This window comes from Colias eurytheme, chromosome 7 (assembly GCF_061535395.1).
Source record: "Colias eurytheme isolate Ceu_HAF_F1 chromosome 7, ilColEury1 Martin Lab GWU primary, whole genome shotgun sequence".
Classification (NCBI taxonomy): Eukaryota; Metazoa; Arthropoda; class Insecta; order Lepidoptera; family Pieridae; genus Colias; species Colias eurytheme.
In genome coordinates, this window is record NC_142986.1 from 7,479,142 (window position 1) to 7,505,610 (window position 26,469).

At 30.9% G+C, this 26,469-nt stretch overlaps 2 protein-coding genes across 3 annotated transcripts; one reads left to right on the plus strand and one right to left on the minus strand.

Annotated features, from left to right (window-relative positions):
• The first annotated feature begins 3,619 nt into the window (after positions 1-3,619).
• LOC149907171 (uncharacterized) lies at positions 3,620-5,482 on the plus strand. Its single transcript, XM_090103550.1, has one exon. It carries the CDS (start codon positions 3,719-3,721, stop codon positions 5,309-5,311), a length of 1,593 nt encoding a protein of 530 aa, XP_089959676.1. The 5' UTR covers positions 3,620-3,718; the 3' UTR covers positions 5,312-5,482.
• A 3,009-nt stretch (positions 5,483-8,491) lies between these two features.
• Positions 8,492-17,218, minus strand: LOC149907172 (uncharacterized). Of its 2 annotated transcripts, none has more exons than XM_090103750.1 (5): positions 12,336-12,508; positions 11,760-11,839; positions 10,868-11,086; positions 9,248-9,377; positions 8,492-8,837 (listed from the first exon to the last, which is right to left on the minus strand). In XM_090103750.1, the coding sequence occupies exons 2-5, from the start codon at positions 11,826-11,828 to the stop codon at positions 8,737-8,739; spliced, it is 519 nt and encodes a 172-aa protein (XP_089959876.1). In that variant the 5' UTR covers positions 11,829-11,839; positions 12,336-12,508; the 3' UTR covers positions 8,492-8,736. The 2 variants fall into 2 exon arrangements, with proteins under 2 accessions (XP_089959876.1, XP_089959875.1); XM_090103749.1 differs by lacking the exon at positions 12,336-12,508 and adding an exon at positions 17,023-17,218 and having other exon boundaries at positions 8,493-8,837.
• Between the last annotated feature and the right edge of the window lie 9,251 nt (positions 17,219-26,469).

Genomic DNA, 26,469 nt, shown 5'->3' on the forward strand with positions numbered 1-26,469 from the left:
TATGTACATTACACGGTTGGTAGGAGGAAGGGATTTGATAGCATCCACCCGTGTTTTATTATTACATTCTTTTCCTCGGGACAATGTTCCGGAAGGAAATTGTATTGTATGAAGTTGTACTTAAATCATTTTTCAATTATTCGTGAATCGTGACCAGCTTTCCTACTTTTATATCTCTGTATTCATCATAGAGTCTAGTATTAGGCATCTCGCGCCACTATTATTATTAATAATTAATTAATAATTATCTACGAATCCTACTATAAAACATTACTTCGATATTTAATGTCAGAAACTTTTCCTATACCACTTAATTTTTGTGGGGGTCTCTCTATAAGAAATTCACATAATTATTAAATTTATCATCTCTTCAATAATAACAATCAAAGTATACACAGAAGTGCAAGTGAAATCTCAGTAAGATCAACAAAATTAAGTCTTAGAAAGCATAAAGGAATCGTAGTGCGTTAAATGGAAGATGCATTTAATGTTCTCACACCGTGACAGTTTCCACTTACAAAGCGGTTTCTGTTTAATCTAATAGTTTATTATTTAACTTTGTAAAATATCCGAAGTTAAATAATTTGTTTGCTATAACACTGCTATATTTATCAAAAAAAGATTTTCCTTGTAACGCATAAGCAAAACAGAAGATCCTAAAAATCTATGGTACCTACATAATAAAGAACGATAGATTTTTCGTATTGTTCATGCCCTTTCTGCAAATTTTAGTATTATAAGAGCTTTCCCTTCTAGTCATACTTATAAGGAATATTTACTTTCGTAAAAGTCATTAAAGAAAGTCGGTGATGATCGTTGAAGTCGTTAAAAACGTATAAAAGTGAAAAGGGAAACTAAAAAAAATAATTACAATTTATTTAAGTATTTTTAACGCGGTAGGTATCTACATAATAATATACGATTCAACTAAGAAATATTTGTAGAATTACAGAAGCTCACGATTTCAAATGAAGAGAAACAATTTAAAATCAAGTTAAGAAAGGTAATAAATGTTTTATAGACCATCGTAAAAGTAATAAAGTTTGCCACATTACAGCCGCTGCGACATTAAAAATAACCCGTAACTAATAACGTAATAAACTAAGCCTAGATATTCTTTGTGCTAAATCTAGGTAAGATTCATATCCGTAAATGCGGGAAAGTAGAGACGCACAATTATATTATTTATTTGTCATTCAGGCTTTGTGGTATATATATGAGTAAAGAAATGGTAAAGAAAATAATCAATACAGAAAGCATTTAGAATTTCAAGACTTTTGAATCGGTTTAAAGGCTTTTATAGCAGGATAATGAGTCTTATGATTGCTTCTTTCTGTGGGAATTTTAAGATAGGAGAAAAGCGCGCAATGAACTTTTTTGATTTTACATTTACATATTATATTACACATTTATATTCTCTGGTTTACATAATTTGATATTTTTCCTTTAACTAGGTTATAAGTAGATTAGGTTTGAATTTACTATTTGCATATCGTGTAAGATGTTAACTACCAGAGCCTTTGCTTTTATTTTTCTAGGCTGAAAAGCGATATCGATGCAATGGTATCAAATAAATCAATTTGTTGGGTATGCATAATACAAGCATATATGAATAAGCATATATATAAATAAATAAAATAAATAAATAAATATTATAGGACATTAATTACACAAATCGACCTAGTCCCACAGTAAGCTCAATTAAGGCTTGTGTTGTGGGTACTAGGCGACGATAAATATAATATTTAATAAATACATATATAGATAATAACACCCAGACCCAAGAACAAATATTTGAGTTCATCACACCAATATTTGCCCTGACCGGGGATCGAACCCGGGACCGTCGGCTCAGTAGGCAGTTACTTTACCACTGCGCCAACTGCGTCGTCTATGTAAGATTATATGTATCAAAGTCATCTACTCCCTTGAGTATATATGTTCTGTTGTCATCTAGCTAATTATTTTTTTTATACCTATTTCGTTACTGAAAAACATTTTAATTATGTAGATCATTTGATATTACACTTTCTCCTTTAAATAAATTATTTTTTGTTGTGTTAATAAAAAATATACTTATAAGAATCACCTGCTGTAAAATGAAAGTGTTAATGCGTAAAATTATAATGATAATTAATTTAATTGCAAGAATTAAAGAGTTTGTATTTTTATTCAGATAATAAGAAAAACCTAGTTAAAACTAATTTGCTCTACATATTTTTGAGATCGTGATCTGAAAAGAAATCGAATAAAAACATGAGACAATATTAAAAAATAATTTCTGCTTGAATTAAGCTTAAAAAAATACTGTTTTTTAATTATTGAATACTGTGACAAGTGACAACACATAAACATCGCGAAACGGTGAACCAATTTTCATGTATTGCGAAATTCGTTCAAATGAAAGTTCGTTAAATTATAAACAAACTTCATTGCGATTTGCATCACTTAAATAGAAAGTTGTAACAAAATAATAGAACTCTATTTTTATGTTACGTAAGACACCGCAATCGCAATTTCTTTACCTTTCCATTTGTATGATGAATTTGTTTCAATTACTTTAACGAATCTATCTGTGCGGTTTAATTGTCTTGAAAAATATAAATGTATTTATATAGGACGTCGGTATTTACTTTCAACCAATTTAAATTTTATCTCGAACAAGTCACGAACATTATTTTTGATAATTCCTTTTCATGCGTATTTTATATTCAAACTAGCTGTGCCCCGCTGCTTTACCCGCATTGCTCTGCTCTTGTTGGTCTTAGCGAGATGATAATATATTATAGCCTCGATAAAGGGGCTATCTAACACCGAATCATAAGATTACCGCGTTCAAACATACAAAAAAAAACAAACACTTCAGCTTTATAATATTAATATATCATATTATATAGATTATATACGAGTTGAATTTTATCATACACAAAAGAAAAGACCAACTGATCCAATTTTTCAAGTAGAATATTTTCACGTACTTATTTCGTTTATAAGGTAATGCATGCACGATACATCGAGATTACTTTTAATACATTCTGGATGAGGTTGTCGTGAGATTAACTGGTTATTAAAGTGAAATTGATCGTATGATAACGATTATAATCATCTGGGTTGGGAGAGAGCATATAGCAACTGCAGTTTTATAGAAAATGCCTTGATACATATTTCTAAAAATATTGCAAGTACATATTTCTCTAGTGTTTAAAACTAACGTGTTGATGTAAATTTATTTTAATGAAATACGATATTATTACTATATTTTAGAATAATTCTTGTGTTATAATAGCTCGAGAACTATAATTAATAAAAAATAAATTATACGATCTATATTTTACCAATGCTTATATATGTATTTAAAAAAGTAACGTAAAATTTCATTTTTGCAATTTCTCCATAAGATAATTTATTTTATAATTTCTTATATTTATTTAATAATTTCTCCTGAGAAAAGCATTTTCACCGAGTCGCAGGTCACGGCGACAGAGGCACGCGATGGTGAATTAAGATAAGTCGGCGAACGACAATCGCCGTGTAATTATGTCGCTCATTCGTCGTGACCAACTTGAAATTACCATTGCATTAGAGAGCAGGGAGGGCAGTTATTGTGCATCCACTATCAAAACTATATCAGTGAGTTCTTGCAGCCGCCGGCGCTCAGTACACGCGCGCATCGCCTGCGCGCTCACACGTGAACCAACGAAAGTGAAATTCCGAGAAAATGATAGTGTTACTAGCGTTTTGTCTGTTCCATGCGACGTATGCCATTCCAAACGACCAAACGCAAATTGAACGATACAACAACAAAGTGAAATCATACCAAATCGATGTACCTGGAAAGGAACCCATCACGATTATTGAAGCAGGACGTTTCGAAGATTTAGAAGAGAAGAGCGATGATGATTTAATTATCAAGAATTTTATGACTCCAGTCCATGATTCTAGTGGGAACAGACCTCGTTGTTATGGACCGTCTTGTCAAGAAGGATATATGGATGACGAAGGCCCTCAAGACATGGACATGGACAAATTGGATAATTTAGATAAATTAAAAGATTTTGGCGATATTTCGAATGAGCGGCTTCAAGCAATTGCAGCTTTAGCCGCGAAGTTAAAGAAGCAAAATATTAAAGCTGACAGATATACTTCTATTAGTGGCGAAGAGGCAGATGATGATAATGGCAAAGTATTTACCACTTGGAATCGACTTAAAGTAAAACAACATAAGCATCCGTATGATGATAAAGATGGCTGGGTAACATTAGAACCAGTAGCATGGTCATCTAGTAAGATTTCAAAGTGGAAACCTAACGTTAAAAAACAAAAACCGAGTTATTGGAATGAAGATGAGGACACAAAATTTTCATCTGACGATAAGTATTCTTCTTACCCTGACATGGAAAGCGATAGTAATAAATTTTCCTACAATTATCCTCAGAAAAAGCCCACATTAAGTCGGCCTGGTTTTATAAATAATAAACTGCATATTCCTCCCGAATATGATACCGAATTACCATCCAAACCATCGTGGACTAAGAATAAGATTCCTACGCAACAGCAACAATCACTGCATAATCTACAGCTATCATGGTCCCCTGATGATAGTAGACGCCCGTATAGACCAAACTGCGATAGAAATGATAATTATCACAACGAAGATAATAATTACTATGGATCATCGGATTCAGTTGTTACGGATTCCCGTCCTTCCAATTTTCCATATGAATACGAAGCATTACATCAAGCGTCTATGCAAAGACGGCCAATGCGACGTCCTACACAAGTAATCTATGCTGACGCAGATCCAGAGGATGATCGATCTTCACGACCTCCATACGGTGATGGACAATGGGTATTATTATCAACCACTAAAGGCTATAGAAACAAAAAGCGTCATCGTTCTCTTGAGGTACCAGAAGAAAACAGTGACGTTCCTACAATAACATCACACCAATCTGTGTCCCTTACGGTGTTACCCATCGACGACGCTCATACAAATATGACCACATCGCATGGAGGTTTATTGGAAGTTGAAAGAAGCTTCCAGACTGTAGAAGAGTCTAAGCAAGATATGGATAAAATGACGTATTTGCAAGGTGAAGCATCTGAGGTGAGACCTGTTAAGAAGAAGGTGATACGAAAGAAGTTAGTTCCAAGTAATAATTCGCCGGATAGTTCGACGGTATTGGCTGCTGTTGGAGCGGGTATGCTTCCAGCTACCATGGCTATGGTCGTACCCATGATGTTAGGAAAGAAACGAAGAAGAAGGGAATTAAATCACGTACATTTTTACCAACTATTACAAAATCAATAACTGAAGATACTTAGTTAAATCTATTTATTTTAGTTTAAGTTAAATCCAAAAATGCGTGACTGTGATCGTTTTTGTGTGCTTTTGTTATGTGTGTGATTAAATTATTATTAGGATAATATTATGTACAATATTAAGAAGGCCCATGAAATAAAACTAGTAAAACCTGTATAATTCGTTTTTATAATTTTAATTTAACAAATAATTATAAAAAGCATCAACATAATTTTGACTATAATAAAATATAGGATGTACCTAATTAGCAACTTTCATATTCGCAGAACACTTTAATTAAAACAGTTAAACATATTATTACTATTTTAATTACGAAAGAAAGTAACATTCAGTAATAAGATAATTTGTATGAAATGAACAGAAAACCATTGCATGCATGATAGTAATTAATAAATATAATTTTTAGTACTTAAGGCGAGGTTTTCCGGCTGGAATATTGAACACATCATTATTTCTGAGCATAAATACAACACTTTACATTGTGAGACTTCTGTGATAGACTGGGGTAGAAGCCTTTGAAAATAATGAAAAGATAAAAAAAAATCGCAGTCGGATGAAACCCATTAGAAAAGGAGGGGAATATGATAAAAATGTAAGGAAAAATAAATTACGGTCAATCCGAGTTCGGGAAGCGGGAGGGGGGAGCTTTTAAGAGAAAAAAATGTTTTCTCTCGATTTCCGACAAAACTACAAGTCCTATAGAAAAAAGTTCAATGGCAAAGTTGTAGGTAATTAAAAGTTCTACAACTTTTGTATTCACAATTTTTTCACATAACCTAAAAATTTAGGTGAAAAATTCAAAAAACCAAGTTTTTGGTCTTTTATTTCTATCTACTTCAAAATTTATTTTTTTTCTACGAAATTTGGTGGAAACTTACTTTATTATGTCCCAAATACACTGTAATTTATTTGATTGAAAATATTTATTTTTTCGCCTTCTTTTGAATTAATACCAAAAAAACAACCTAATTTTCAATCGAAAAGTCACCCGTCAAAATATCAGCTTTTTTCAAAAACTTGGGGTGCCTTTTATTCATTTTTTTTTTTTTTCAAATCTTTATTTAATGAGCTTAATCACAAAATGATTATGTCGCTCAGGAACACACATACACATACGTACACAGGTATATAAATTCAGTAATATATATCTAGCTACAAATAATTTAATGAGACTGATCCGAGGCGCAACCCATATTATATAGTCTGATAATACGTTTTATTTCTTCCGAATGGGGGTTAGACAAAATAATGTTGATGTCCGCAAACGTTTTCAATATGTCGCTACAATTCGATAGACGGTAGGCTGCATTACGGGAACATTCCATCAATACATGCGTTATGTCCTCTGGAACACCGCATTGTTCACAATTCGGTGACAAAACCTTTTTCATCAGAAACGCAAACTTATTTGATGGGACATGCCCGGTACGCAGCCTCATAATCAAAACTATGTCCTTTCTACAAAGGCTGTGATGCTCAAACCATGGAATCCTCAGCGGCTGTGGCTGGACGGTTTTATACCATATGCCTTTTTCTTTTGAACGCGCATCAAAATATTCCTTCCATAGGTTATAGCAGTAGTTTTTAATTAAACAAATGCAATTCGAGTAATAAGGTAACATATTATAGTCCACTCCATCTGAAATAGCCTGTTTAGCCAACATATCTACTCGCTCGTTATGTTCCAGTCCACAATGTGATGGAATCCACTGTAGTTTAATTGTTTTGGAATTACCAGTTAAATTTAAAATATGACTTAAAATCGTGTAAGCTATAGGGGTACCTGGTAGGCCCGAAGTACAGCGGATTAAATGCTGCAACGCGCTTTTGGAGTCACTAAATATCACAATATTATTTTGGACTAACGAAGTTGCGTAGGACAGAGCCTCACAAATTGATATTAGTTCTGCTTCCATTATACAACAGTAATTGTTATTAATTTTTAGTTTTAAATTTATATCGCATTGGATGTCGTAGAATGCAGAGCCGACCCCCTCCCCATCCTTGGAGCCGTCAGTGAATATTTTATAATAATTAAAATATTGCTTATTAATTAAATCCATACATGCTAAGTTTAAATCTAATGAGCTATAATTTCGTTTGGGACTAATTATACTAGGAATACTAACATAAACTATATTATCTAAATTGATATTAGTGACCCAGGTATCCATTGAAAACATCTCCAATTGCCGAGTATTATAAATATTAATGTTAGATAATTTTTCATACAGAATCACAAGTAATGGCTTCTTTTTATTACGCCAATAATTGTTATCTTTTAGTGTATATAATTCTTCTAATATATGAATAGTTACATTATTTGATCGAGCTTTGGCTTTTAGTAAAAATTTACCACCTAAATACGCCCTCCGTACATGCAATGGAGAGAGGCTAAGTTCACTCTCCATGGCATGTATTGGAGTAGTTCTTATAAAACCACCTATTACCCTCATTGCTTGATTTTGTATTTTATCTAATTTACTTGTATACTTCTGGTAGCTATTATCATATAAAAAACATCCATAGTCTAGTCTACTCCTTATTATAGCAATGTACAATCTTCTAAGCTGTCTGGGATGAACACCCCATGATGCCCCAGCCAGAATTTTGATAATATTTAAGTATCTAGATATTTTATAGACCAAGTTTTGAATATGTATATTCCACTTTAAAGACTGATCTAACCACATTCCCAAGTATTTAACAGCATTAACTACTTCGATTGTAGTATTATTTATATTAAGAGACATTTGTTGTCTATTGACACCTCTTTTGAAAATACAAAGCTTGGTTTTAGTTGGAGAAATATCTAAACCTAACTCACCTAGTATATTGTTTATTTTGTTTAAAGCTATTTGCAATTCCCTAGATACATACTCAACATTTTTTCCCGAAATATACAAAACATAGTCATCAGCATACTGAGAAATCATAACATTAGAAATCTGTTTGCTAACCTGGAGAGTTGCAATATTAAATAATAGAGGGGACAATGGGTCTCCCTGAGCCAAACCTCGTCCTGTACTTCGGGATAATGTAGTATTGCCGATCTTTATATTAATATTGAAATCTCTACTTTCATATGGTGTAAGAAAAAATAAACACCACCATAGTAAATGCGATTTTTTTTTGTTTCAAAAATTATCTACTCTAGTCTATGATACAACTAACACCATTAAAAATAAATAATAAATAAGTTAGTGATTGAAAAATAAGAAAATCGTTAAAAACAAACAGATCTTGATAAATACTATGGAATCTTAATTATATTATTTGATCGTTTTTATAATATTATGATGATTAAAATCCTTATTTTAATTCGATAAAATGGCAATAAATCATCTATTTATCCATGTTTTCCGTTGTCATAAATAAATTAAAGCTTAGATATAAAGAATCAATCAATTTCATCAATATTTGTAGAGCACCGAACCCGGACGACTGTAGATTTTTCCAGTCCTTATTGCTTCCATCAGGTACTTAACACTGAATAAACAAATTATCAGGAGCACTGGAACAAAATAAACACATTTTACACACAGATTTTTCAAAACAAAACAAACAAAAATATTCCAATATTTATCGGCTTTGAAAGGACCATCGTAATTTATTATTTAAGTTGAGGGACCAATTTAACATTAAATACTGTAACATATTCTGATTGTCCATTCTTATCGATAAAGCCAGAAGTCTAAATGGGTAAATTTTTAAATAATTATTTATAAGCACTTAGAACATTAAATAAAAAGTTAAGATCATCACTAGTACCCTAAATACATTACGAGCTGGTATTATCATCTTCATTCGTCAAACTAAGTCAATGTTAAGTTCTATTACTTCAATTTTCCAAATCTAATCAAAAAGATAATTATTAACAAAAAAACATATTTGCACAATTAATAGACTCTATCACATACTAACCATCCGATAATACCAAGAGGCCAAGTTGTATCCAGCCTGCCGTCAGCGCCTCCCAGACAATGAGCGGAATTGTGAGGAAAATGTGGATAAAACTGTACACGAAGAAAGACGTTACACAACATCTGTTCACCTGCAAATATAAATAATTTAATCTATGTTTTCATAGCACATATGAAACATATATTGTGCTTATTAGGAAGGAACGCTGGCTTTTAATATACAGAGCTTTTGTAGTTTAGGATATTGTGCAACTAGCGTAACCTGCATATATTATTGCCTGATATTATTATCTATGTTGCTTACTAAACCCAAATTTTTTTTTGCAATCACACCGATACCGAAGTTATCTCCTAATTCACGTACTTTGTATCTCATATTGTTTTTTGTGACTAAGTTCATCAATTCGTTTTTTTAGTTTTTCCAATGTAATTAGGTATAAGTGGATTTAAATATTAATTATACTCGATCTTGAGACAATCCCATCGCCAGCGGTGAAATGTAATCACCTAAGTGCAGTTAATTATTTATTACAGAACATTCAACTGAGTTCACCGACTCTGGGGAGGAGTTAGTAACCTTTTTAGGCAAACCACTGATACTAGTAGATATTAATATTTTTATAGTACAGTAAATGAATAATGATATATTCTGCAGAATCAATACTGAAAAATAGGAGAATACGAGACATTAGAACATTATTTTATTTATGTGGCAGTGGTAAATACCCATCTTTTTGTTAATGATACACACAGAAATAAGCATACAAATAAAAACCTACACTGTAGTGTCTTTTGTCTTTATTAAACTCGAGGTTTTCGAAAAAAATGTAATAATATACACGTAAGGTTTGCGATCTCTGCATCAGAAGTGTGTGGGATAACACCTTGTACTTGCAAGCGATGTTGTCTACAAAAAGCTAACGCACTCTGTCGTGCCTACTATACGTACAGTAGGCACTGTACTAATAGGGTCCTCTATTGTACATACACATGTTTTGTTGTATTAAAATGTAATAAAACCTGTTTTCAGCGGCTATAAAACATTTGCTTCTGATATTAAGCTAAGTATTATTTACTGCAGGCAACAATGTAGTTTAAATATTTTTTTTCTATTGATACTCACAGCTCACTGTTTAAAATAGGATGGATAGAAACGCGTCGATTGAAGATAAGAGAGAAACAGAAATAATAATAATTTGAGAGATAGTAAGAGTTATTATGGCACCTATATTATTAGAAATCACCCAAATAAAAAACTCAGTTATATAAGGATTATTAAAAACAATCTCAATTATAATAATTCTAAAAATTTTATTATATTATCCACTTTTTAAGACTAGATGTACATATCTAGTCTTTTCTTAGTCTTCATGAAAATATTTTACAAGACCGATAGAACAAACGATCACTCAATAAGATCGATTGTGAATTAAGTGACCTGTTATGAGGTCAATAAATCAATCACGGTGAATCAGTTCTCTGAGTTTTTTTAAGCTTTCGCTTTTTATTTTGTAAGAATAAACGATGTCTATTGTCTTATCTAATATTACCATTTCTGTTTATTACATAAGTTTCATTTTACAATATTTCATTTATCAAAAAACATGACATGAATGCTTACCGTGTGTGCTCCAATTGTGAAAACAACACTAAAAAGTAATAACAATAATCCAGCTATTATATACAGCAAGTAGTATATAATAGAGATTAAGAAGATACTTTTATTCTCTTTGCCCAATATATTTTCGTGCTTTTCGTATTCTGAGTGAGATTCATCCTTTCGTGTGATTATTTGGCTCAGTAAATAAATGTGGAACGCAGCTACTGCTAGACTTACAATCTGAAAGAAAATGAATTATCTCATGTTAACAGCCTTTGATTTATAATTGCATTTTGGTTATAAAATATTTTAATAAAAATAATAAGACATTACTTATGTACAGGAAATTTAAATGAATAAAATATAATTTTTCTAATATGATAAAATTTCATACATCCATCTCGTAAAGTTAACAATATTAAACACTATAAAATTTATTGTATTAACAAAGGAATGGAAATAGTATCGAATGCGTTGTGCAAATCGGGAATATTTCAAAACTTAACATACGTATGACTCATACTCGTCTAGACCAAGGAAGAATATCCTTATTTATATCTGTTAGCCAGTAAAATACCGTCAACCTACGCTGCACCTACATAACCAGATACTTAACTTTATTTGCTTTGTCATTTGCGACATGATCTCATAGCTGAGATTGGCTTAATTTTTTTAAATAAATAGACAGCAAAACAATTAGAACTTATATCGGAAATGCTCTACTAGCATTGATGAACGAATACATTTTATTATATTTTCTATTTATAGGTATATACAAATTTATATAGGTACTATTATTTCAAATGAAATATAAATAGAAATATCTAAATTTAAGCGCCTGTCAAATTTCTCTTAGCAATAACTTTTTAAAGAAAAACAAACCCTACATTTCAAATGAAGAAATAACACTTACAATAACAATGTAACCAAAAACGATGTTCCCAAGCCTCAGCGGGAAACAGAATAGAAATTTCCTCGTCATTTTCGTCGTCTCTGAAAGGAAATAGACATTTTCTTTATTGATAACATAAATATTTTAGGCCTACGTAGAAATATCAAGATTGTAAATACTATTACATGTATTTGTAAGAAAGATAATGCTACACCTATAATAAAATTGCCGTGAAATACATGTTACAGAGTTTATTGTAACGATTGTTATCATTTAGATTTTAGAGAAATAATGACATTTGCAGTTGTTAAATTTCATAGCGATATTTGATGGTATCATCTAAAATATTCGAAAACGAGTCTCCCTCTTGTATTCATGTGAGTATTTATTTCATTTATATACGTGAGTATTTAATTCAGTATTGGGTGAGAATTAATTTAATGAGATTAGGTAATCTTTAAAATTAGCATAGACTGGAAGGACATAGTATCATGAAACTGCTATACAAACTTGCAGGTCTGAGAAACGATCCACTATACATCGTATTTATATCGTTTTGAATACAATTATTTAAAAATAATACACACTAAAACATACCGATAAATTTATTTCACTAAGTTCCATTGAACCGTCGGTAAATTTAATATCGTCGACACAATCACTATTATTGCATCCATTGTAATTCAATTACTTTACACATAACAGAGGTTTTGAAATAATCAGCCACACATGTGTCGGTGTCCGTAGTTCCACTCTATGTGCTATTTTTGGCTATAATTGGCCAGCCATGCATGATAAGTGTAATCATTGGAAGCGATTTATCATTGTTTAAACTACCCTTTTTATATTATACGATTTATCGGAAGCATCAGGTATTAAACTTTACATGTACAATCTTTAATTAGTTTCGAAAACTTGACGAGTATGATTCTGAAATCGAAAATATTTTTAATTTGTTTATTGAATGATGTAGCAACAGGATTCTCCTTTCTAGTTATTATTTAGTATGAACTATTTCAGTAGGGAAGAAAAATCAATCGATACCTACATTACAACGATAAATAAAAAATCAAACATCTACGAAAAATTATAACATGTAGGTAGAATCTGTTTAGGAAATTTTGGAATAATATATGTTACCTTATCTTATGTGGAACACGTCTTGCCATTTATTTTAAGATTGTTATTTCTATAATTGACTGGTTAGTGCTTTGGTATGGAAATTCAGCCAGCTAGTATTCGCTAGTAAATAATGTTGATTGAAATATGTAGGTATATGAAAACATTTTTAAATTCAATACAGATCTTTTGAGTTTTACCTGTTTACGTAGTTATATTTTTCGAGTACGAATATTAATTAGAAACAAAATTTCTCCTCATAATGTAATTTAAGCTACTATATCGTATGTTCTAAAGCGTAAATAAAGTGTAAACAGAAGGGTCGGATACTCGGGTACGCTGGTTGAAAGGTTTTGTCACGGACCGTTGATTCCCTGCTCCCGGCTCCTTTATACCTGAATAGGTCAAGGTTCTACTGTATTAGATGTTCCTTCCTCAATAAAAATACAAGAACATGGCTAGAATTGGAAACGAGGCGTCGTTTGCTCATTAATTAAATTGGGAGAAACAACTTCTTTACGAACTACGACATTTGAATTCGAATGGAATATTATTGTAAGTATACTTGGAACCCTTAAAAGTTTAGGATGTTGTTACTATATTTTTAAGTCGAATACGATCGTATTATGTGTGTATTTTGTATAATAAGTTGCTGATATATTATGTACCTATGTTTAGGCATGAAAAATATATAAAAAACTCTAATTGCTTTATAATGTTTTATCTGATTAATGGTAAACGAAACGTTTTGCTTTAATTTTAATGTTAAGTATAATATGGTAACAATAACATAGGTACAAACTAGAGGACCTACTTACTTCATTTTTTGTCAAATATAATAAACTAGCTTTCCGCCCGCGGCTTCACCCGCGTTTTTTAAAGAAAAACCCACTTTTCCCGTGGGATTTCCGGGATAAAGTCTATCCCATGTGTTAATCCAAGTTATATATGTGTGCTTAATTTCATTGTAGGTAATCGGTTCAGTAGTATTTGCGTGAAAGAGTAACAAACACACACACACATCCTCACGAACTTTCACATTTATAATATTAGTAGGAAGGAAGTAAGTAGGATAGGATAGGATAAGACTAATACATATTAAATAAACATTGTTTACTCTTGTATTAGAAGAAATAAATAAAGATAAAAGTCCTTAAGAATTGAGAACACGTTTCGCAAAACGTCCCTTTGTGAATTACAATGTCACGTTCTGTCGAGAATTTTAAAAGAAATGCTCGTAATTTAGGATCTATATGAACTGTCACAACAAATTTACAATTTCATAGTTGATAAATATTTTCTAACACTGAAGACTTCAAATTTTTAAAGCTTTTTAGTTGTTTTGAACACCGTGATCCTACACGATATAAAATATAGGTAAAAGTTGATTAATAAAATTGGAATACAAAATAACGTACAAAAAAATTGAAGTTCATATTTTTGAGAGTACACAAATATATATTAATCGAATAAATACTGGTTTAATTTTCTTAGATGTATACTTTACAGATCCACAAGTAAGTTTAAATTTTTGTTAAATAATTAACTTCAAAAGGTCAAAAGTGCAACGAAGTGTTTACAAATGCATTGTCCGTTTAAATTTCCTTTGTTAATTTTAAACTATAAATTGTTTTTCATTGAATGAGAGGTCATAGGCCTCGAGAGCATTTGATGCGCATCCAAGCGTGATAGTGGAAGAGCTTGATAACATACATTCATCTATTTTTGTGTTTCATTGGAAAATAAGTATGAATAAGTATTTAAGTATAAGTATTTACTTTATTGGAGAGTATTGAGGTGCTATCGTTTATTGTAAATTCTTGACAATAGATTTTTTAAAGGTATTGTTAGTTAAATTAGCACGTAACTTTTAACATTTATAATGACACTCATTGTAACATAAATATTATATTTAACGATGTGCCTCGCATTCAACTTGCGTCTATTTCACATAAAATTATCCCACTATTACCTAGTGGGATAATTTTATCTAGTATATTATCTGTGCTATTACAAAAAAAAATCTATACTTATATCTAATACTATCACCCATTACCGTTATACAGAATATAAGAAAATTTCCTACTAGATTATTGTAACAAATAGATTTATCTATATTTATGTGTAGAACTACGTAATTGATCAAATACATTTTGTAAATATGTTAACGACAGTTTAATGAATTATGTTGTAAGTAATCGGAATATTTCCGTGTTATTTATGCTGTCTTATACTATTCCTCAAATTGTACGTCAAAATCGTATGAATTTTATTAATTATTTCATGTCAAATACTTTTTATTGATATTTTAATGATATTATACAAGATTATATCTTTATCTCTCAGACTATTTCCACTCTTGCGTGATAAAACCTATAAAGCTAGATAACTACACACTGTATATAGGAAGCTCGTAATAAGTATCGATGCTAGAATCTATAAATGGAGTTATGAGTTCTTATAATACTGATTTATGCTCTTTCCTTGATAATAACAGTTATAGCTGTATCCATTAAAACCACATTAAAACTATATTGATACAATCATGTTTAATCTTCCAATAATATTCGATTCAACTAAATGTGTTATCTCTAATCTCATCCTAATATTTGGAATTAATATGTTTGTTCCCAGTTCAATTTTGTGATAACTAATAATAATTAGCACATAATCCTAATGTGAAAATTGTCTATGTTGACAATAGATCACAAAAATAGGTATTTTAGTGAAGTGTTCTATTTTCAACAGTATCGTTAGTTGATAATGTGCCGAAAAGTTGTCAAATACAAGGAGAAAAGTCCTAAATAATAGGTTTCTTTCAAGTTTCAGGCGTCCCCGTAGGCAAAGGACACAATTTTTGAAGAAGCAGTGAAACGTTATGTTGTTAGATATAGATAATGTATTTGGCTGCGTAGTTATACTTTTACCTACTTCAATATTTTTGGTTGCATAAAAAATAGTCACGTTATTACTATCTATTATTATTATATTTGTGAATCGCGAGGTTAGATAATTATGTTTTTGTTTCCTTCACGTAACCGTATCTAGATGAAATTTTGTCATTGATAAATGTTATAGGTACCTACTCTATTAAGTAATGTGTTACTATAATCCTGATCCAGCGTCTGAAGACTTGGACAATGGACAACGTAGTAAATAATACGAAAGAGACGATTATAATATAATATTATGATATGAAGGTTTATAATATTATTATAACTACAATTACTATCATCCTATACCTATATTAATTCGCAAGTCATTGATACGGTAATTATGTCAATGTTACAGTCTCGATTATATTCTGCACCTTGATACCTGCAGCTGCGAATTCTTAATGAGGCCCTTGTACTTTTGCTTTTTATGGAACTATTTCTGTTTAAGGCCTACTCACATTAGGCTTTAATATTTATGATGTTTAAGTGCGCTTTATTGGTGTAATTACTGATCTTGAAAGTACAATAAGAATTTGACGGAAAACAAGGTCGTTTTTTTTCATAAGTGTTTTTTGCTAGATTTTCCTTATTGAAAATATAATCCTACTTTTCTCAGTCACTTAAATTGAAGACGTGACGTTGTTTTGATGATATCATTAAATCGTTATTTGAACCTTAAAAAGAGTCATGTGACGGACTGACCATTTGTTTATATACCCCCAACTAAAATAAGGAAAACTAAACTAGTTAAAGAAACTTTCTTTCCTCGTTGTATGTTTTTTTGCTGGATACTTACTGCCGTAATTAGAAACTAGGTTTGCTCAAGTACAAGGCGTGACTAGTTCTTTATTCATAGAAATTGGTGCCTAAGAAAAAGTCTACCTACCTATATGGTATCATCTAGAAAGAACGACGACTTAGGTATTTACTTAGTTCATCTCTAACTCACCACTAAAATATTATTTAAATTGGAATGAATCTTAGAAACATGTTATGGTATTTCGGCAGTTGAATACTATGAACCGGTACCTATTTCAGTTTAAGTCTCACACCAATAAAATGTTACATACCATAAAATATCTATTGATATCAGTAAAACAAAACTAGGTATAAAGTTGGTATACCTAGATAGAAACCGAATATTATAGAATGTTCTATCGACGATATAATTCTAATAAAGTGGCATTTCTGTTATCATACCTACATAAGTATCAGAAAAAAAAACTTACAAGATAGTGGATATCCTTGGCTTAATTCCCAGAGTTTGTTAGCATTTTTCCAGAACAAACAATTATTTGAAACACCACTTTCACTGCACAAACGCTACGTATTTTATTACAATTTGTATTTATAATAATGGAATTTATAGAGCCTTTTATTTTCAACTGCGCCTGCGCACGTTCGACGCGCCGCTCGGTCGGAGCGAGGATCAACGAAGGCAGAGGGGTTACGTCACAAGGCCGCGACAACATAATATACTTTGATCGGAATTAATTCCCACACAAGGTCATTAGCGGGCGTCGACTTATCTCATAGAAAAACTTGGATCACGAAGATTTACCGCGAAATTGTTGTCGTGAGAAACTTTTGGACTAAATGTAGCTACGTGTTTATATCTTTTCCGCAATCATGATTATTAAACATAACAAATCAAGTAATTGTTATGTTCTGAAACAATGATTGTACGTAAGAAAATATTCCCAGGGAAAATTACTATTCGATATTAATTTTGTATAAGACGAAATAGGTAAGTGACCCTTGACTTTAAAAGGTCGAATGTTATACGTATTTACAAAAAGTACAATATTCATTTACCTACAACAGAGCTTTTCCGATGAAAATTCATATTATGGAAAATATTACGTACAGGTAGTTACAAGCTTTTAAATACAATCCAAGTCCATTTAAAGCTCAAAAGTAGCGTTCTCCGGCATAATGGAGGCAAAGTAAGAAAATAAAATTCCTTATTTCCCCATTATAAGGCTAAAGTTCGTCAGTACTGAGGAGCGATCGTTATATGACGTCATAAGGCCCTTATTACGTCTGCCGAAAGGTCATAAAATAAATTACAGTCAAAGCACGTATATAAAGGCCCGTGTTGATGCGTAATTTCGAGCAATGAATGGGGATTATATCGATGTAATAACGTTTGATTAGAAGATGTAGATAGTCATGTGTATTATTAGTTTTTTCCACGCCTCGAAAGATGATTCAAGGTTATGTTGGGAGAGGTTAAGGCACGTTACGAGAATATTTTTTCCTAACAAAAAGCTCTTAAAAATGTTAACAAAAACTTATATACATTAGTTTTGATTGAAATTATTTGTCGGCTTATAAGAAAATCTTAAATTTGAAATAGGAATAAAATAGATATGGTAGGTACGAGAATATTATGTTAGGTACGTGATGTTACCATAATGATGTTAGCTCTGTTACTATCTAAATATTTTAATTTAAACTGTGATAAAATATTAGTACATATTATTGAAAAGTAAATATTCGTCCATAGGTACTTAAAAAATTAATTTATCAATTAATCTTTCTAGTTCCTGAATTACCTAATTAAGTAGGTACTATGTAGTAGGTACCTGACTTGATTACGTGCAAAAGACATGCACAGATAATATACTAGGTACACCGTACAACCGTACAAGCTATTAAAAGTTGTCCATGACTCATTGTATTTTGCACCGTGCTGGTTCAGCCTGTGTATTCAAGGCATTAGTTTTGTATTGAACAATGCGTGCTCATCCTTACTATCGTGTGTATTCAATGAGCAATACCCTCCCATTGTTTAGTTCGGTGAAACATCTATCTTGAATTTCATTAGACCGTACCCGTTCACTATGAATCGTATCAATTAACAGATAATCTATTTTCACTGGATTCCTGGATGGTCTTGTCATGAAATTTGTAATACGCTTGATAATAATAAAAAACTTTTAGCGTAAATATTGGTATTCTGTGTTTAGAGTTTATCTTGTCGGATATCAACTAACAAGGCGTACGTATTAAAAAAATATAATCTCACATTATTTTCGAGAAAAATATATTATAAGAGCAGCTTGTAGTATCTTATTCTTCAAGGATCTTAAATTTTGAAGTACGCTCGGTCCACTCATTGCTGAAAATTCTAAATATTCTCATAAATAGGTATGATAGCGTAGATACCTAGTAAAACGATGATGACAAGGAAGATAGATACAAGATAGAACAAAAATATAAAATGAGAATTAAAATTGACGCAATAATTAGAAAACTACATAGAAAATCTAGAAAATATGTGAAACGTAAGCAAGATAACGAGACAATATTCCACTAACTCGGTTAAGAAACAGACGGAGTTAGAGGGACGAGTACTCTTACTTTGAAGTGTGAGGTCGTCAAGTCGACAAGCTCCTATTTACACTCGTTCGAGTTCTGTAAGACACTCGTCACTTTGAATTTTGTATACGAGTATCTTGTGACTGTATTATCTAGAAATTTTAGTAGTGTCGACGTTAATTATTACCAAGCTATTCAGATTAGGTACGAAGGACGAAGTTAAGATTTATATTACGCACTTATCTATAGTTTTTCTTCTAAATAATATTATGTATAGGTACATATTGGAATGAGTCATATTATGGTCATATTATACATATTTATGAAATGTATTATTTTATTTTTTACAACCATAGTTATCTCTATTATATTCAAGAGATTATTTTCATGCTTTAACTACCTACTTATCATTCATAATTTTTCTAAGTACCTACTTACTTGTAGTTTAAATCTTTGTATTCAATATAAGTAGGTCTATATATTTTTGAACAATAGTGTAATAAAAACTAAAAACCGTTACCACATTTCCTTTGTTAAATATCTAAATTTAATGAAAGCATAAAAAATATTTAATTCAGCATTGATTTCAAATATTGCAACTTTTACCTTGAATTCTGTCCCGTTTATCCATTTGGGAACAAATAATTATAGGCTATTGATGATGAAATGTGAAAAATCTTCTTTGTTCTGCCAGACAAGCCCAAGCCCAATCTAAGTCCTGAAACAATTAAAGAGTAAATGATCCTTGATATTATGCTCTCATGCTACCACTGTAGATACCAAGATGCAGGCCAGCCCTATTTCTACTTGATAACTACTTAAAATTAAAAAATAAATATTAAAAAAAAGACAAGCAAACGCAGAAATAGGTTTGGTGATATTTTTTTCCTTGAAATAGACCTGAATTTTATCTTGGCCTGGTCCATTAATAATAAGTATAAAACGCAGTAAATATACACTAAGCTATAACATAAATAAAAATAAAAGGCGGAAGTCTGCCAGGATTTCGCTAATGTGTGTTACTAACCAAAGGAAATGTTATGGTTCACTTTTATTTTCCTTATTTATTTCTTACTAGCTGTGCCCCGCGGTTTCACCCGCATTGCTCCGCTCCTGTTGGTCTTTTCTCGATAAATGGGCTATCTAAAATTGAAAGAATTTTTCAAATCGGACCAGTAGTTCCTGAGATTAGCGCGTTCAAACAAACGAACAAGCTCTTCGGCTTTATAATATTAGTATAGATTTTATCCAAAACGAATCTGTACATTATGAAAATTATGGCTTTCACTATTGTTTAACAATAAAAATCGTAAATCGAAATAAATATTATACGTACAATAAATTTTAAATGTTTGTAGTTATCATGATCGTGACATAATGATTTTCTAAAGCGGAAATTAAACCCAAGTAGGATTAAAAGGGTGAATGAAAAATTTTATGTGAAAAGCTAAAAAGCGATTACTCGAAGTTTAATCATGGGAAAACTTCTATGTACTGATATAAAATTAAAAAGAAATCAAAAATCCGCTAAAAGCGCTTTTGTATTACATCGGGAAATTGGCAGACGTCTACCTTATCAAAAATAATATCTGGGACAAGTAAAAAGCGGCATGTTCAAAGCGGAAATAATATATTTATAGACACTAGTTTATTTCATACATCTATATATGAAATATTTTATCTACTAATATTATCATGTATGAAGTCGATTTTTGTTTGTTTGTTGACTTTGCCAATGAAGCAATTATAACATCTGAGTGACAGATAGGTATACTCGTATGTGAATAGGCCATTTTGGTAAGAGAACGTTTACTAAAAAATATGGAGTCATCAATTAACAGGCTATTGAAGCTAATCATAGAAAAATAGGTATTATTTTCATAAAATGTATAACGCCTATGTGTTTATTATTACACAATATTGTTTAATACATTTGTACTAAGTTACATATTATAGGCGTTACAAACTCATACTTGCTGAAAACTTGAATTTTAAGGAACTTCTTTTTTAAGAAAATATTTGAAATGCCCTTTTCTTCAATTAATATTTCGTGCATTCATAATATTGATATAAAGTTCCTTATAACGAAGTAATAGCATTTATTTATCAAATCTGCCACTTAATAGCCTTTTACCGAAGTAATTCTTACAGTTGAATAGATTTAATATAGTTCCACGAAGCATTGGTAGTTTCCTGAATGAAATAGGAAAATGTTTTCAATGGTACAAGTAATATATTCAATTCAAATAATATATTCGTGATAAAATACAACTTTATTAGTCTGCGTTCTATAAATTTTGTAGAAATATCGTTGTCATTATGGGAATTGAAAATATTTTTTATAAGGATAACGCTTGATCAAAATGATAATGTCGTAATTTTTTTTTTTGCTTAGCATACCTACTTATTGATTTTCTTCATTTCTATAAGCTCTATAAGCTTGCATACAACAAGCGTTTTAACTATGCCTTACTTATTGTTATTCATTTATCACCTGATTACCTAAATCTTATTTTTCATAAATAGTAAGATCATATCCGATTTACTCATTAATGAACACATACCTTCTTAAGTAGTTTTTTTATTTGTATGTCGCTGCTACGCAAAACTCAACTAAACTAACACCCTTTTATAAAGCAACTGCTAACTAAAAACTATTAAAAGCTTCCTGACGTAGTAAATATCTAAGTTACACATAATGGAAAACAAACTAAAACATCAACTGCACAAGTGGCTTACAGTTTATAAGTACCTAATGCGATAAATGGGCTATCTAACACTGTAAGGATTTTTCAACTCGGACCCGTTCGTTCCTGAGATTAGCGCGTTCAAACAAACTCTTCAGCTTTATATTGTTAGTATAGTATAGACAAGTATAGATAATATATTGATTATGATGAAAGTATTTTTCAAATCGGACCCGGACCCTGATCGCTTGTTCAAACAAACAAACTCTTCAGCTTTATAATATAAGTTATATTATTAGCAATATTAGCTATTATTATATTTACTACTTATAGCTTTCTCGATAAATGGGCTATCTAACACCGAAAAATTTTTTCAAATCGAACCAGTAGTTCCTGAGGTTAGCGCGTTCAAACAAACAAACAAACTCTTCAGCTTTATAACATTAAGTAAGAATAGATTTTTCGTTTAAATATATAAAAATAATCTTGTACCACCGTCAAGGAAACGAAATGTTTTCACCGCGACAAGACCGCGGCTACGAATATTTCTACGTGAACGATTTCATTTTCCGATCAATTAGCCTCAATCCTTGCTCAGTTCACACCAATCGCGTTTTGGTTCAAACAAACATTAGCTTTCCATTCATTTCTCCTTATGGATTTCAGTGATAAGAAACGGGAAGAACTTCAAATAATCATAGTTTATAAAAATTACGTAGCTACATTTTTATAAATACATTATGGCAATAAAATAAAGATACGTAAACGCTAAAAATTGTTGTGAAACTTTGAAGAAAATACTTGAACATAAAATTATGATAATAGGTACACTAAAAGCTTGGTAACGTAATAACTAATAACAACCTTTCTTATTGATATGTCGTACGTTTATTTCGATACGTACGTATTTATTTTTATGAGAAATCATAACATATTATCTACTTATTATGTTATATTGTGGAGAAATGTTACCTACTTAAGCATTAACCAAGCGTTACCTTGCAGTGATATTTTTTCCATTCGATCGCATTTTCGGAGGTCTGATACAAACAACAGCCCTTAAATGGCGCCAATTTATAACAATTGTTCCCATTCTTTATCAAAATTCCTCACAGATTTATAAACCGTCCTTCAACACAGCTTTCAGAGACAAGCTAAAATTAAACATCTCTGTATAATTATGTTGGAACAGCACTTAAAATGCCATAAGTCTTTTCAGCTTACGTCAAACAAACGGGTTTAGTTACATAATAAACGTTTCAAGGACGCCATTATATCAACTTACGCAAAGTAACAAAATACTGCATAGCGTAAAAGTTACCCTGACCTTCGCAGATTTTGGCTGAAGTGCCAACTTACTGCCTGACTCACTGTTCTGTTCGGATACACTTAGTATGATTAAATTTATATTTAATTACATTGTAATTACATGCTCGACTAAGAATTTATTTCTACTGTCTAAAAAATCCTAAATTATATTAAAATAAAAATAATAATTAAGCTGGTTGCGGTGAAATTGTAGCTTTGTGGCATATTTGCGGTGGCATGAATGAGGCATCTGCTACGATTCAATAGGTACTGTTACATATCTTTATGATTTATTTATTTTTTTGCATTCCTTCTCACACACTACCTACACAAGTACACATACAATATCTATCTTAACCCAAAATCAAAATTGGATTCTTTTTTATTTCATCCTAAAAGCTTTTTGATTCTGACGTTGAACTTTAGCTGTAGAATACAAAAGCATAAAAAATATAACGACTCTTATCTTATCTTACAATGACCAAAAATTCCATACAAATATTCCCTGTAATTTATCGTTTTCTAAAATATATGTATTAATTTTTCAGGATGATATTCCGAACGAGATAGTAAAGAAAATCCCGTGTTTACGAGAGACGCCAGGCAGTCGCGGCGGAGCGGCGCCGATGTCTGCCCACATAACTATCCATTCAAATAATATCCCTTTATGTTTTATGAGTATCCATACAATATGTTCTCGCTTTTATAATGCAACCCCGTCTGAAGCTGAAAGCGTGTTTTCTTAACAATATTTTGATCTCTTGTGCACTTAGATTTCAATACGGTTTCTTGGAAGCTAAGCAGTAGGTACTTCCGATAAAAAAAATAATAATATGAAATATGTAAAGAAACGTTGATAAGGAATTTTACACTTATACAGCTGGGTCTTTAGAAGTAAATTTTTATATATTCGTTGCATTTACTACCTATTTATTCTGTTCCCAAATGTAGGTATTTTTAATATGTACCTACATTATTATACTCTTCTAACCTAAAAACTTTGTTATTACAGTTAAAATATGTAAAAAAACGTTGATAAGGAATTTTACATTTATACAGCTGGATGTTTAGAAATAAATTTTTAAATATTCGTTGCTTTTACTAGGTATTTATTTAGTCTGTTCCCAAATGCATGTTTCATGTATTATTATACTCTTCTATCTAAAAGCTTTGTTTTACAGATAAAGTTTTCTACACGTCAGATCGATCTGGATGGTAAAAAGAAACTGATTAATCTAACAAAAACAAAGTTTTATTGAACATTGATTTATAAACTTCCAAGAAGGACGAGTAGCTGGGTCATGGCCGGGCCAGTTGTTACACATCCGCAAATTTTTCTTTTAACCTTACGTGATGTATAGACGTACGTTATAATAGAGAAAAAAATTGTGAGATATACTATCAATCATTTACACATATTGTAAGGGATTATATTTGTTATCTGTACGTATTTATAAGTAGACCATACATAAATTATATAAAAGACATCCTTTACCTAACTCATTATTTAATAAAATAAACGAGTAAAAGAGTTAAAAAAGTTTAAACCTTTATAATGAATATCAATAGTTATTCTTGGTGTAATTGTATACCTAGCATAACATTTTTTTTTAGTTTAAAGTGATTAAAGTAAGAAATGAAAACTCACACCAAACATCAACATAGCATTCCTTTAATATCTTTTATATAATGCTCATTACAATATATTGTAGGTAGTGTGTGAGTGGTAGTCTTCTATTGAATAACATAATATATCCTTTGGGGATACAAAATTAGGCTAAGATAATAATACGCGTAGGTGTGAACTCCTACGCAAAGCTCCGGAGTAACGTTCGTTGTTCGTAAATATCTATACATATAATAAAATCGTAGGAAAGTCAAAACTGTACATTGAATATTTTTTTAAAAGAATACATAATCCATGATCTATAATCGATATAGAAGCCAAAAACATAGTTTTTAGAATTTTTGTCTGTTTGTCTGTTTGTCTGTTTGTCTGTTTGTCTGTTTGTCTGTATGTTTGTCCAGGCTAATCTCGAAAAGTACTGCATAGATTGACTTCAAATTTTGCATGAATATTACTAACAGGTCGGGTGAGGCTTTTTTAAACATATTATCATGCTATCACCTCCGGGGGAGGAGCTGTGAACCTTTTTTTTTCTTACGTATTCCGTGTATTACGACAGCGTACAATCTAAAGACTCATGTTTAAATGTTGGTTTCGGGTAAGCTATGCTATTATCTAGCTTTACACAATAAAAACTATGTCATTTACGTAATTTGGGCAGAGAATCAGTTTAATGAATTTATTAGTATACAAATTTGAAACAGCGCCATCTATGAGATTTCGTAAAAATCAAATCAATTTACATGTTAACACTACTGAACACAATGTTAAAAATTAATAATTTAAATATAATTATGTTATTTATTTATTTAACTCTTTAACCCATATCTTCCCTTCCCTATAAGGTGCGCATATAATTCGTGTGAATATACTACATTTTTAAAAGTGAGGGTAGATGTTTATTATTTTAAGTCAAACTAGACACCATTACAGTTAATCTAATATTGATTGTGTTCATTGGTTACATTTTTAAAAATCTTCGTGTTTTAAAAATTGGATAACGAGGCGGGACTCGAACCAGCATTCTTTAGTGGTCGAATTTTTTCTATTCTTTATAAATTTATTGTTTATGAATTTATATTTATAAACAATAATACAAAAAGGTTAGTTCGTTGATAATTATTATTCCTTCATCATTTACATGTTGTAAGTAAAAATATACTTTGACTGTTAATACTTTTGTTCAGTATTTAAGTACCTGTATGATTATTGCTTGGTAATTAATATATTTTCATGTCGTATACCTAATTAAAAACATAAGTTTGATGTGAAACTAGCTGGATTTATTTTTACACACTCACAGTCTTATATTTTGTGTTAATGTTAAAATAGTATAAATAGTGTAAATCATAATATTTTTTCTCAATTAAAAATATTTCCTTTTTTCTGATGTTGGCATCGAATTAAACCGCGCTGTCGTTTCGTTCACAAAAAGTGATGTTATGAGGACCGAATATGTAGCCGCCTCAACTTACGGAAACGAGAGTAACCTGCGTTGTCTGTTAGTTATTGTATAGTCGAATTTAACGTTACATGGAAATTGGAATCTAAATATATGTATACTTATATACTTATATTAAATCTGTAGAAGTCAATTCTGTACATGAAATATATTTCCTAAATAACTATCACGAGGTGATTAGGGATCGACACTGACGCCAAAAATTTTTGTCCGTCTGTCTGTCTGTATAACCGTTATACAAACAAAAACTACTCAACGGATTTAAACG